Consider the following 13,189-nt stretch of genomic DNA (forward strand, 5'->3'; position numbering starts at 1 on the left):
AGACAAGTAAACCCTATATTTTTAGCCTGTATAGTGGCTTAGGAGATACTGTACTGAACTTAGAGGTCTCATTTTTGGCAAACATTCCATAGAACTTTATTTATCTGTTTCCCTTTCTAGGCATTTTCTTGTCATGTATGGAGAAAAAAAAGACATAGATTTGTATAATAAAACATAATAATAAATAATGTATTTAAATTACATTCTGTATTTTCATAATATTGTATCTTTTTTTTCTTAGATTTCTGTCACATAGACATTAATGGTTCATCCGTACACTTTATGAAAACTACATAGCTAGGTATGATATTTTATTACATTTCCCTGCAGTTGGAATTCCAATAAGCATTCATAGTCAAGATATTGAAACAAAGTACTATAAATATAATGTCTGTATTATGAATGCACCTTTCTCTATCTTACTTTTTAAGACACATCATCAAACCAACATAATATTGCTTTGCAAATCATTGGTCATTTTATCAGGGAAGGCAATAACAACAATGCTTATCCAATTTCCCATGAAGCTTAGAATGTGCTAAAATATGGTCACCAATAAGCTGACCTCACCTGCACTGTTTAGATTGAAATCCAACAAGGCAACATATTGTGTACAATGCATTTTAAAATTCGTCAGATGCTTTAACTTTTTTACGTTTTGTTACATCAATCTGCACTCAATACCTCATAAATAAGAATGAAAGAACAAAAATGAAAATGAAAACAAACATTTTACATGGGCATAAATACTCAGACCCTTTGCTGTGACACTTGACATTTCACTCTAGGGGCCTCCTAATTATTTTTTTGATCATCCTTGAGATGTTTCTACACCTTGATTGGAGTCACCTGTGGCAAATTCAGTTGATTAGACAGGATTTAGAAAGAAACATCCCAGTCCATATAATGTCTCACAGCTGACAATGGGTTTTAGAGCAAAAACAAAGCCATGAGGTGGAAATAACAGACTGTAGAGCTCTGAGACAGGATTGTGTGCAGACACAGATCTTGAGAAGGGTACAAATCCTTTCTGCTGCACTGAGCACAGTGGCTTTCATAATTCCTAAATGGAAGACATTTGAAACAGCCAGGACTGTTCCTAGAGCTGGTTGCACCATGGGACTACATAATCAGGGAAAAAGGGCCTTGGTAAGAGAAATAACCAATAACCCAATATTCACTCTGCCTGAACTCCAAAGATCCTGTGTGAAGATGGGAGAAACCATCAATGCAGCACTCCACCAATCGGGGCTTTATGACTGAGTGCCCAGAAGGAAGCCTCTTCTCACTAAAAGACACATGAAAGCCCACCTGAAGTTTACATAAAAAGCATCTCAGACTGTGAGAAACAAGAATGACCTTTTTGGCCTTGATTCTAAGCATCATGCCTGGAGGAAACTGGGCACTGCTCATCACCTCTCAATGCCATCCCTACAGAGAAGTGTGGTGGTGGCAACATCATGCTAAGGGTTTTTTTTACAGCGGCTGGTACAGGAAAACTTGTCAGGGTTGAAGGAAATTTAACTAGAGATATTATTTATGAAAACCTGATCCAAAGTGAATGTCCTTGAGTGGCCCAGTCAGAGCCCTGACTTGAACCTAGTCAAACATTTCTGGAGAAACCTGAAAATGTCTGTCCACCAACAGTCCCCATCCAACCTGACAGAACTTGAGGGAATCTACATGGAAGAATGGCAGAAAATCCAAAAATCCAGGTGTACAAACCTTGTGGCATAACACCTAAGAAGACTGGAGGCTGTAGTCACTGCCAAAGGTGCTTCAACTAAGTTCTGAGTAAAGGATCTGAATACTTATATCAGTATAATATTTTAGTTTTTCCTTTTCATTAAATTAGCAAAGATTTCTAACATTCTGTTTTCACTTTGTCATTATGGGGTATTGAGTGCAGAATGATGGGCAACAAAATGTGAAGACGGTGACTTTCCAAATGTATTAAATGACTCGGCACTCGAGATAATGCTTAAGTGGGATTTATTTCATACGCAATCCAAGTAGATAACGTTTCGGTCAGGTATTGACCTTCATCAGATCTGGATTGCTGCGGAGTATCGTGCTAGTAGGTGCAGTTAGAACCGCCATGAAATGTATCCTGTGTGGTGCGACCGTAGTGCCATATTGTGTTACTACTTTCCAAATGTATTGTAATAAGTCCATGCCTGGCATGCTTCATCAAATAATCTTTAGTGAATGCCACATAATGTAAAATGAAGTTAACATAGTTAATACTAAGAACATGTGAGGATTAGGTTTGGAATAATTAATGTGCTGAATTTAATGTAAGATATATAAAATAGTGATGCTATAAATGCAACATATAAAATGGATGCGCTAATAATTTTCTGTAGGTATAAGACACTCTAAAGTCTTCACACTGCTCTAACTGTTTCTTAGCCTACTTGTACCATGGTGGGAACAAGATGGCCTCCAGTGAATGGAGTGGCACTGAAGATAGAGGAGTCAGATAAAGCCTATATTTCAGTGTTTGACCCTTTGAGATTTGGGAAATAAAATTAAAAGTGACCACAGGGACTAGACATTGATGGGCAATTGTTACACCATCCCAGTGTAAGGATATGTATTCAATACCCACTCTTATTGTATCTGTGTCCTAGACCCTTGTAAGCCTGTCATAGTGCTGTCTAGGTCATTGAGGTTTAAACATAGACATTCATTTTCATTAACTGGTTATAATTTATGAGTTGCAGCCATGAACAATCCTTACCACTTACAATGCATGGAAATGACATGCATAGTTAATGACATGGTAACCAACAGAAATGGTTAGTTTTGTTATAAGGAGATGGATGGTTAATATTATGTACAAAAGACAAGGGTGATTTCATTTGTGTGTTATTTCATTACAGTAATGGAAACCTATAATGCTTCTTCTCTCTAGTATTGTACAACTAAAATCAAATACTATCTACATCACTAACATTTAAAATGCCTTTTTTTTAATTAAGATTAAAATTAACAAGTTAAATCATCTAGAAAACATTCACAGCATACACTACCAATACAGGCAAAACTATAACTTTTCATGCATCAAATAGCCTACAACATCTAATGAACTGTTGCTTCAATTGGCAGCTGTCATTATCATTGTGATCATCCCATTGGAGAAAAAGCAAAGAAGACACCTAGAAACCCCTTTTAAAGGGGTATTCCAGGAAACAAACAGATTTGTAAATGACTTCTATTCAAAAATCTTAATCCTTCCAATAATTATCAGCTGTTGAAGTTGAGTTGTTCTTTTCTGTCTGGCAACAGTTCTCTCTGCTGACATCTCTGCTTGTCTCGGGAACTGCACACAGTAGAAGAGGTTTTCTATTGGGATTTGCTTCTACTCTGGACAGTCCCCGATACAGGTGTCATCAGAGAGCACTTAGACAGAAAAGAACTGAAAGGATTAAGATGTTTTAATAGAAATAATTTACAAATCTGTTTAACTTTCTGGAGCCAGTTGATATATAGAAAAAAGTTTTTTCCTGGATAAACCCTTTAAGGGATAGTTCTAACATATTTCTTTGTTTGATCTTCATCGTAAATTAAAACAAGCTACAATGCCTTATGGCCAAATTATTGTAATGTATTAAAATTGCCTACAATTTCCAAAGCAATATGAAGGCTGTTACAGATACATTTTCTGATGGATCATTTAAAGGAGATATGTCATACTGAAAAACTTATCCCCTATCCTCAGGATAAGGGATAAGTTTTAGATAGTGGGAGGGAGGGGGTTCTGACCGCTGGGACTCCTGTGATCTCCTGTATGGGGCCACGGCTCTCCCCAGAAATGCAGCGTAGCGCCACGCTCCCTCCATATAATTTAATGGGGGAGCCGAATATAGCCAAGCAGCTCTCCCATAGAGATATATGGAGGGGGCCGTGGCAGTCCCCGCTTCGGATGGGGGTTGTGACATGCCACTCCCGGGAAGAGCCGGGGCCTCATACAGGAGATAACAGGGGTTGGACCTCCGCAATCTAAAACTTATCCCCTATCCTGCAGATAGAGGATACGTTTTTCGGGATGAGACTTCTCCTTTAATACTTCTTCTCACTGTTACATATAAACAATGCTTCATCTACATTAAAGGGAACCGATCATTACTTTCATGCTGCCTGAACTATAAGTCATTTTAGGTGATCCCTCGTGGCTTCTCCCCACCACATCACCTTGATTAATAAATTTCTTCCAGTTTAAGTAAACAGAGAGATCTATCAATGCTGATGCAAGAGGTAGAAGCAACTGGGGACTGCACTGAAGAATCTAGCAGAATTAAATGAATGACAGGTTCCCTTTAAGTTCTCTATGACATGCTTCAAGGAATACAGACAGGCCAGCTAAAACAACTTGCAAAATAATATAGTTACAACATTCTTTTTTTTATTTTGTTATATTGACCTGGTGCCTGAGAAGCAATGTGCTATAGTAGAAGTACTGGATTCTTTTATTTTCTTATTTAAATACTAACTGGCACTGAAGATACTGAGCTTGCTCTGGATTCCCGTGTTTTAAAATTTGGCATGGTGATCGTACAGCACGATACTCCTACTGTCGCCTCTGGTAATTCATCTTCCTCAGTCCATTCATTAAGATCAGGGTTGTAGGCCTGAATGCATTTCTTGTATTTCTTTTCCACTTCATTCCAGCCGCCCACCAAGTAGATTTTGCCATTTAGAGTAGAAGCGCCAGCAGTGCTCACTCCATTATGCAGAGGAGCCGCAAAGCTCCACTGACCAGTGTGAGGATTAAAGCATTCAACTGGGAGGACATCAATTCTTTCACCACGACCACCAAGTTGACTGCCACCCATCACATACACTCTGTCACCAAGTGTAGCGGAGCAATGCCAGCCTCTTGGTGTACTCAGACTTGCTTTATCTTGCCATCTATCTTCAGATGGGTCATACATACAAACAGAGCGAGAGTATGCATTATTTATGTATCCTCCTATGACCAAGATTTTACCCTCAATGACTGAGCTGGAATGGCAGCACCTTGCAACCTCCAGTGGCGCTTTCAGTTGCCACTGGTTAGTTGAAGGAACATAACACTCAAGGGAAGATAGGCAACCTTCAGAATTGCGACCACCAATTGCATAAAGGAGACCATTGAAAACATTCAAGCTAAAGTGGGTACGCTTCTGGGTCATGTTTGCTAGGTGAATCCATGTGTTGAAACGCGGATCATACCTAAAATATATAGAAAAAAAGGACAGATTAAAACAATTGATGTGTTAATTCAATGTACTAGGAGTACACACACATACACAACCACGCATATGTATTGGTATCTAAGTGACTTTGACATTGGTTAGGTTGTGATGGCTAGATGAAATTCAAAGCAATATGTAGTGGTTAGCTTCTACAAAAAGAGGTCTAACAAAGGAGAAGTGATAAAACAATGACAGATTTATAGGCATCTACAGCTCTATGGGGGAGATTTATCAAAACATGTCTAGGAAAAGTTGCTGAATTGCCTATAGCAACCTATCAGAACGCTTCTTTCATTTTTGAAAAGGCCTCCGAAAAATTAAAGAAGCGATCCGATTGGTTGCTATTGGCAACTCAGCTTCTTTTCCTCTGCACAGGTTTTGATAAATCTCCCCCTATATGTGCATGGAAAATACAGGCTAGACAGTGTTGTCCCATTCAATAGAAAGGCTACTGTAGCAAAAATTGCTGAAAAGGTTAATGCTGACTAGAAAGGTGTCAATGTGATCAGATGGCTATGCTGGAAAAAGTAGCCTGGTCTTATATTTATGTCCGGTATGTGGCCAGGTGCAAGTTATATTTATATATATATATATATATAATATATATATATATATATATGGTATATCAGCCTTGATCAGCCTTGATATATATATGGTATATATATTTTATATATAAATAATTTTATTAATTTATCTATGTATTTATTTACCTGTTTTGAATTGGTTCATACAAAGGATAAAGATTTGCAAGAGAACTGCAATTCAGCTATTGTCAAAATAAAGTATTAAAGTATAATGTTAGTATATAGAATTACCTGCAGAAATTGCTGACTGCATGCTTTGCTTGGTTCCTGGCATCATTCTGGTCTTCACCACCAGCAATGTACAGAAAGCCATCCATCACCGCGACACACTGATTAAAACTCTTAGCTGGCAATTCAGAGAGCCTTTTCCATCCAGTTTCCGGATCCCTGTACAAAATCTCTCTGCTAAGAGACTTTTCTGTCAATGCTGGTCGGCCTCCTACAGTTACAAGAACCCTTGTTCCACCACGTATTTTTGTTCTTCTTGATTGTAAGGTATTTTGGTGATATGGAAGCAGATGATAATTCATAGCTTCAACTAGAAGTCTATGGCAATCTGTATCTTGCATCATCCTCGGCACTGATTGGACATAGTTAACCAAGTCTTGAGCTGAGATAGTGCCAAATCTAATATTGCCTAAAAGACCGGAGGCATACTTTATTCTCTTTTCATCATAATCTAACCATTTCATTGCAATCTGGAAAGCAACTATTTCAGATGGTAACTGCAACTCATCATCTATAAGAAGTTCATTTATTTGATCAAATGTTAGCTTTAGGAACTGATCGGTTTCAGAGAACTCAATGAAGTTGGCTCTGATGAATTTTTGTGCGGCGTCTTTTGTACTTTTAAGTCCGTAGGTTTCTGCAATATTAGCAACATACATACAGTTTTCAACATTGATTTCTTGCAATAAGAAGTCACAGCACATGTTTACAAGGGTGTTTATCTGAAGGTAGATGGCTGAAGATATGGTACTACCGATCGTGTACAAAGACAAAGTAATTTTACCAGTGTAGGCATAGGTTATTACTGTAGCTAGACCTAAAGGAGATATATCATTTAGATCAACTCGCTGAGTGGAAGCATCCTTCTTCAGAATGTTGTGGAAGTATTCACTGCAGGATGCCATCACTACCTTGTGAACCATGAATGACTTTGTTTTGGTACCAATGGTGAGGTCACACAGAAAACTGTCTTGCCTCATTCTGCTTAACCCTTCCATAAGATTGGATCCATATGATGAGTCAGAAACCTCTGTGGAGATGTAATTGAAGCCATTTCCTCCTTCAATTAAACCACTAATCCCATTGAGTTTACTTAGAGGACTGTCTTCTACAATGATGGTCATCTCATTGATGTCTGTTTTGTTTTTCTTGACATTCTTCTTTTTTGGTGCCATGACTGCAATACAGGAATCACAGCCAAGACCTGTCTGTAGGATAAAAAAATATAAGAGAATAAAAATTTAAAATTTAAGGTACACCATGAATAATAAAAATAAATTAAACTTTAATGGTTTCATATCTATTTAATATAAGTTGCATAATAACATAGTCAAGCTTAGAGTCTTAAAATATTAAACGATGCTATAAAAAAATCGCAAGATCTGCAAAACATTTTGTGATCTTTTGTTTTACTGTGAAACTGCATGTTTAATATCACCTATATTAATAATTTTATTCACCATTAACATTGAACATTTCTATTAGACCCTAAGGTAAACGCTAGAAAAATGGACGCAAAGCAGACAGACAGGCCCAGATTTATCAAAGAATGTCTACGGTAGAGCTATTTTCCCACGTTTATTTGGGTTGTGGGTTTGACTAGAGTGCATCTTATTTATCAAGAAGATGCAGCAGGATGATGAATTTTGTGCAGCTCTGCTGTGGTGGGAAAAGTTCTACCACATACACTTTTTCTAGACGCTTATGAGGGAGGGAAGTAGACACTTTCCCGGGTCCTGAATTTGGCAAATTAGGCGTTTTTACTTAATTTCACAGAGCTGCTGGGACATTTTTACAATCACATTATTGTTATTTTACCATGAAAACAACTTCTAAGATGTGGCCGTGACGTCACGAGCCTCCATCGCTGCACCCGATGCTATAAACGAACGCCAGGTGCAGCAGGGAGATCGTGAGGGTCCTCAGCGGCAGGATGTCTGTGATCAGACATTTTTTCCCCTATCTTTTGACTAGCGGATAAGATGTATAGGGGCAAAGTACCCCTTTAAAGACTGTTTAAGGGTTTGTTCACACATACAGGATCTTCTGCATATTTTTCCTGCATATTTTGTGCAGCTGATTTGTCTACCTATTAAAGGAGTATTCCAGTGCTAAATAATTTATCCCCTATCCAAAGGATAGGGGATAAGTTATAGATCGCGTGGGGTCCGAGCGCTGGGGCCCCCCAGGATCTCCTGGACGGAATCTGCAGGAAGTGAAGTTTCGTCCCCAGCCGAAAGCCGCGACAGACATGCCCCCTCCATGTATCTCTATGGCGTACATGGAGGGGGCGTGTCGGCCGCCGCGTCATGCGGGGACGGAACGCCCCCTTTCCAGCATACTGTTGCGGCCCCATCCAGGAGATCCCTGGGGGCCCCAACGCTCGGACCCCCTGCAATCTATAACTTATCTCCTATCCTTCGGATAGGGGATACGTTTTATTGCACTACAGATCTCCTTTAACTTCAATGGGTAGCACAATCAGCTGAAGAAAATGTGAACATACCCTTAAATAGGTTCTCTAAAATTTAACACTAGCGGTATGTGTATCTCTCTGATTTACAAGAAATATCTGATTGGTAGAGGTCTGAAGACTGAAAACCTCATGACTATGAGTACTAAGGTGTTGTCCAGCTGATCTTTCTGATATTGTAGGTTAGTTCTATTTAACCCCTGCACTATACACCCTTGTCTCCATGTCATAAAAATGTTTTAAGTTAAGTTGTTTATAGATTTTGCCTGTAAATGACATGGTCAAAGGCATAAAGTCCCCATAAAACAATCTGTAGCATGCTAGCAAGGGAATGTTGAGATACTAGGAACACTAGAAATACTTCTGACTTTTAGGATAGTGACATATCATACAATAATGTTAATACAGTTCCCTAATTTGTTTCAACATACCTCCAAACCAGAAATATAGTATAATACTCTAATACTGTCAATAATCAATAATTTAAATGGGCACTGTTATTAAAATATTTTTTTTGCATATGATACAGCAGATAGTATAAAAAAGATTTGTAATTTACTTCCTGTAAAAAATGTCTTTTTATGTCATTTTCATGGCCACTAGGGGTCTACCTTCTGGTCTAGACCACATTCCGTCTGCTCAAAAGCACAGACTTTGGTCTCCTGCTGGACTGGCAGACTCAGGAAGTGTGGTCTGGCAAAAGGCAGTGAATAACATTCGCTCTCTGCCTGTGTATGAAACAGGGATAAAACAGGGAGAAAGAGTGCTATTTACTGCCTATGGCCAGACAGCACTTTTTGAGTTTGGTCTTCTGCCAGGAGACCAAAGTCTGTGCTTAGGAGCAGACATAATGCAGTCTGGATCAGAAGGGAGACCCCTAGTGGCAAGATTTATAAGACCACGAAAGTGACATAAAAAGACACTTTCAAATCTTATTTATTTTACCTGCTCTGTCATATGCAAAATAATAATTTTAATGACAGTGCTCATACAAATCACAAATAAGGATGGATTTATTAAACCGGATTTCTATCCAAAACAAACAAACTGGCTATAAATAAATAATTAAGAAGTGATTTTTTTATTTTACTTTTAGATATTTCGGCATTTTTCTGCTTTGTTCCTTTTTCTTTTCAAAAGTAACAAAAGGAAGTACAGACATATATAAATGTGTTGCACATTTGCCACACTTGCACACAAAGTGTGCGACTTTTTGCTAAAGTGATTTTTGACTAAACTGACTTAGGTACACATTTTTGCATTGTCACTTTGCAGTGGTAAGACATTTACGACGTGCAACTTCAAAAAAAGTTGCAGATTTGTCGCAAAAGCCTTCAATTACACCCCAAACATACACCAGGCCAGGCGTGGCTTACAAAACTTGTTGTAGAAAGTTGAACGGGTGAAATAAGTTGCAGAAAAGTTGCAGAAAGGAAATCGTACAAAGTGGTATATTGAAGTGAAGTTTTCTTAAAATGTGTACTAGCCCCATGTTTATCACAGGACTGCACCATTTAATAAATGTGGGCCGTGTACACTCCAACTACACCATCAAATCGTGTGAATAAAATCAGTGCACCTACACTGACTGATAAATCTCTCCCATAGAGTATAGGTTGTCACTGTTAAACTAGCTACTCAATACATTTTCATTTTGTTGATTGTAAAGAGTAGTGCCCGCCCTTCCTCCCTATTTCTCATCACATTAAGAGAGGGGTCACCCAGCTTTGTTGGGCGGGCAGTTGTTTTATAACTGTTACATAACTGACATACGTTTATGAAATGTTACTACAAGTTGTTTTATTTGTAAATATTTATTAATTAAATGATTGGTTATTTATTATGCTCAAGGACTGTGGCCAATTATCATTCCAGTACTGTTGTTTTGTCTTTTATTCTTAGATTAAGTTTATTGGTTTATTTTAGTTTTGGGATTGGTGAGGCTAGCACTCCCATGAAAGTGAATAGGTAATGTACTGTATGACACAGTGTGGTATACAGCTGCTTACATGAAAGTCAGCACATACATAGGGAGCATTTTCTGACATATACAGTGGTCCCTCAAGTTACAATATTAATTGGTTCCAGGATGACCATTGTATGTTGAAACCATTGTATGTTGAGACTCTAACGGAAACCTGGTAATTGGTTCTGAAGCAACCAAAACGTCATCCAAAAATAGGAAGAAGTGAGAATTAAAGAAAAATAAGTAGATAACTAATACTGATAAAGCAATTCCTACATATAAAAGTAATAAAGAGCTGCTGGGAACTGTAAATCACTGTCTATGAAGAGGACAGGATCTTATTCAGGGTCCTGTACAGTACAGGTAATGTCCTAAAAAAGTAATGGAGCTGTCCTTACCTGGTGCCCAAAGGAGCAGCTAATCCTGGCACAGGTAAAGAGTAGTACAGAACATGTAATACCTCCCTGTACTGTAGGGGGCGCCACCAGACAGCCAGTCAGTGCATGCACTTCAGTAATACAGGGGTTTTACCAGTGAATGCCTATTCTAATTAGTCAAATCTTCCAGCCATTGACATGTTTCTCAGATCTGGACTGTCTGTAGCATTGGATGTTGAGTCTGGTTTCAAGTTACAATGGTCCAGAAAAGACCACTGTATGTTGAAACTATTGTATGTTGAGGGCATTGTAAGTTGAGGGATCACTGTACACTGAAAGTTGTGAAAAAAACAAAGATGTGTAATGCTACATGAAATGGTCAGTGTGGAGGCACATCTTTTAAAGTATAAACAGCTGATTGTCTAGGCATAAAGAAGAATTGTCAAAATTAGAAATATCTTTGAAGCTGGAAATAGGCACAGAATTTTTGTCCAAAAAACTTCCATAAAAACACCATACTTGGCACCTGGGAGTGAATAGGAAAATATGATATATTTCCGCATGATACAAATTGCCTGAATGGAGGAGTGATGACACCATCTTGGAAATGTAGACGTCTCAAGAAGCTGCCTCCCCTCCTGTATGTGTCAGCATGTCACTGATCCCACCAATCCTCCCCCCCCCCCCCTCCCCTTGCTTTGCTTTCCCTGTCCTTCCACCCACCACCGTGGTATACCATCCTAATGGTGAAAGTGAAGAGGTAAAGTGCTGAGAATATGCTGGAGAAGGTAATAATGTTTAGTTACTAGAGCAAGGTTCTGAACAGACATTTACCAAATTGGCAATTATTGTTACGAGATAACTACCAGTCTACAAAAGGAATATTTTTTCATGTTCTGTTAAAAAAAACCTAAGAAAAAACAACACATTTAATTTGTGGTGAGATAAATTAGCCTGATAGCGCAAAATAATGCATAATAAAGCAAAAAAGAAGAAAATAGAATAAAAATAATGATTCTACTACTATCAAGGCTCTTTATAAGTATAATGAAAAAATGACACGTTTGGAGCACATTTAAAACTTGAACCCAGTTAGAAAAAATTGGAATATTTTCCAATTATGATTCTTCCTTCAGCTTTCTTTCCTGATATGTGTTATAAAGGAGCACTCTGAACACATTTGTAGCTTTTCTTTTGCAGCTTTAGTGAGAGGTTTAGCAATCTAAACCCCAGCTGTTCATGGCCATATAACATTACCACTTATATGTCACAGAAGATTATGTATAAGGCACATGGAATCCATAGCTGTCCTGTGAGGTATATATATTATATAGACAGCAAAATATTAAATGTTATAAGTTAATGTTGTTGTCCTTTGCCACAAGTCTATAGGGCAGAAGAAAATTTGTCAAAAAAGTTGTTTCAGACAAGAAGCAATAAGCAATGTCCGTTTCCATAGCTGTCACTTTGTAGTAAGTGAATGTGACCACAGTGGTCCAGAATTATATCATGTGACCTTTAAACTGATGACTGTTACATGACTCCCATTACAGTTATATATACATGTACTGCAGAGCATTAACTCTCTGTGTACTTTTTTATCTTCTAATTCTTGAAGCAATTAATCTATATGTCTCATGGGTTAAAAGCCAAGCCTTCAAGGCATTTGCCAGCTACGAGATGTATGAGAAGGGAATGAATCCACTTTGTGATTAAATCATTTAAATAAATAAATGTATTTATCAATCAATCTTATTGGTAATTACTTTTGATAAAATATTTTTTTTAAATAAATATTAATGGACGTCATACAAAATACCTTGGTTTGTGATCTTAAAAATGATTGACCACCAATTGGTTGAAGGCCCATTTACATGGGCCAACTATCCGCTGGATGGGCATACCTAAAAATGCTTGTTCCCAATAATTGGCCTGTGTAAAAGGGCCAGAGATCAGCTGAAGAATGGGAAGCCATTTAAATTATTATTATCGGTTTACACAGGGTGAAGTGCAGTCCACAGTGACAAAAATGTAAATTACTTCTATCAAAAAATCTTAATCCTTTTGGTACTTTTTAGCAGCTGTATGCTACAGAGGAAATTCTTTACTTTTGGAATTTCTTATTTGTGTTGTCCACAGTACTCTCTGCTGACACCTCTGTCCGTGTCAGGAACTGTCCAGAGAAGCATAGGTTTGCTATGGGGATTTTCTCCTGCTCTGGAAAGTTCCTGATACAGGCATCAGGTGTCAGCAGAGAGCACTGTGGACAAGACAAAAAAAAAAAAAAAAAAAAAAAAGATTTTCCTCTGTAGCAAACAGCT

At 38.0% G+C, this 13,189-nt stretch overlaps 2 protein-coding genes across 5 annotated transcripts in view; one reads left to right on the top strand and one right to left on the bottom strand.

Moving 5' to 3' along the window:
* The first annotated feature begins 241 nt into the window (after positions 1-241).
* LOC130361970 (elongin-A-like) overlaps positions 242-13,189 on the top strand; it is a 159,183-nt gene continuing 146,235 nt past the window's right edge. The window contains exon 1 of one of the 2 annotated variants that reach the window (XM_056565739.1): positions 242-301. Coding sequence is in view for 1 of the 2 variants with exons in the window: in XM_056565737.1 (XP_056421712.1) it covers positions 7,602-7,610 (9 nt within the window). In the remaining variant the exon portion in view is untranslated. Of the gene's footprint in view, positions 302-7,534; positions 7,611-13,189 lie in introns of those variants that run through there. The other variant, XM_056565737.1, reaches the window with a different exon arrangement.
* The window catches only part of KLHL31 (kelch like family member 31), a 51,164-nt gene continuing 40,952 nt past the window's right edge, over positions 2,978-13,189 (bottom strand). For all 3 annotated transcript variants that reach the window (XM_056565742.1, XM_056565743.1, XM_056565741.1), the window contains exons 2-3: positions 6,056-7,260; positions 2,978-5,217 (exon numbers count right to left, since the gene is read on the bottom strand). In XM_056565742.1, coding sequence (XP_056421717.1) covers positions 4,485-5,217; positions 6,056-7,227 — 1,905 coding nt within the window. In that variant the 5' untranslated portion in view covers positions 7,228-7,260 and the 3' untranslated portion in view covers positions 2,978-4,484. The remainder of the gene's footprint in view (positions 5,218-6,055; positions 7,261-13,189) is intronic.

Source organism: Hyla sarda, chromosome 3, assembly GCF_029499605.1.
Source record: "Hyla sarda isolate aHylSar1 chromosome 3, aHylSar1.hap1, whole genome shotgun sequence".
In the NCBI taxonomy this organism is placed as follows: domain Eukaryota; kingdom Metazoa; phylum Chordata; class Amphibia; order Anura; family Hylidae; genus Hyla; species Hyla sarda.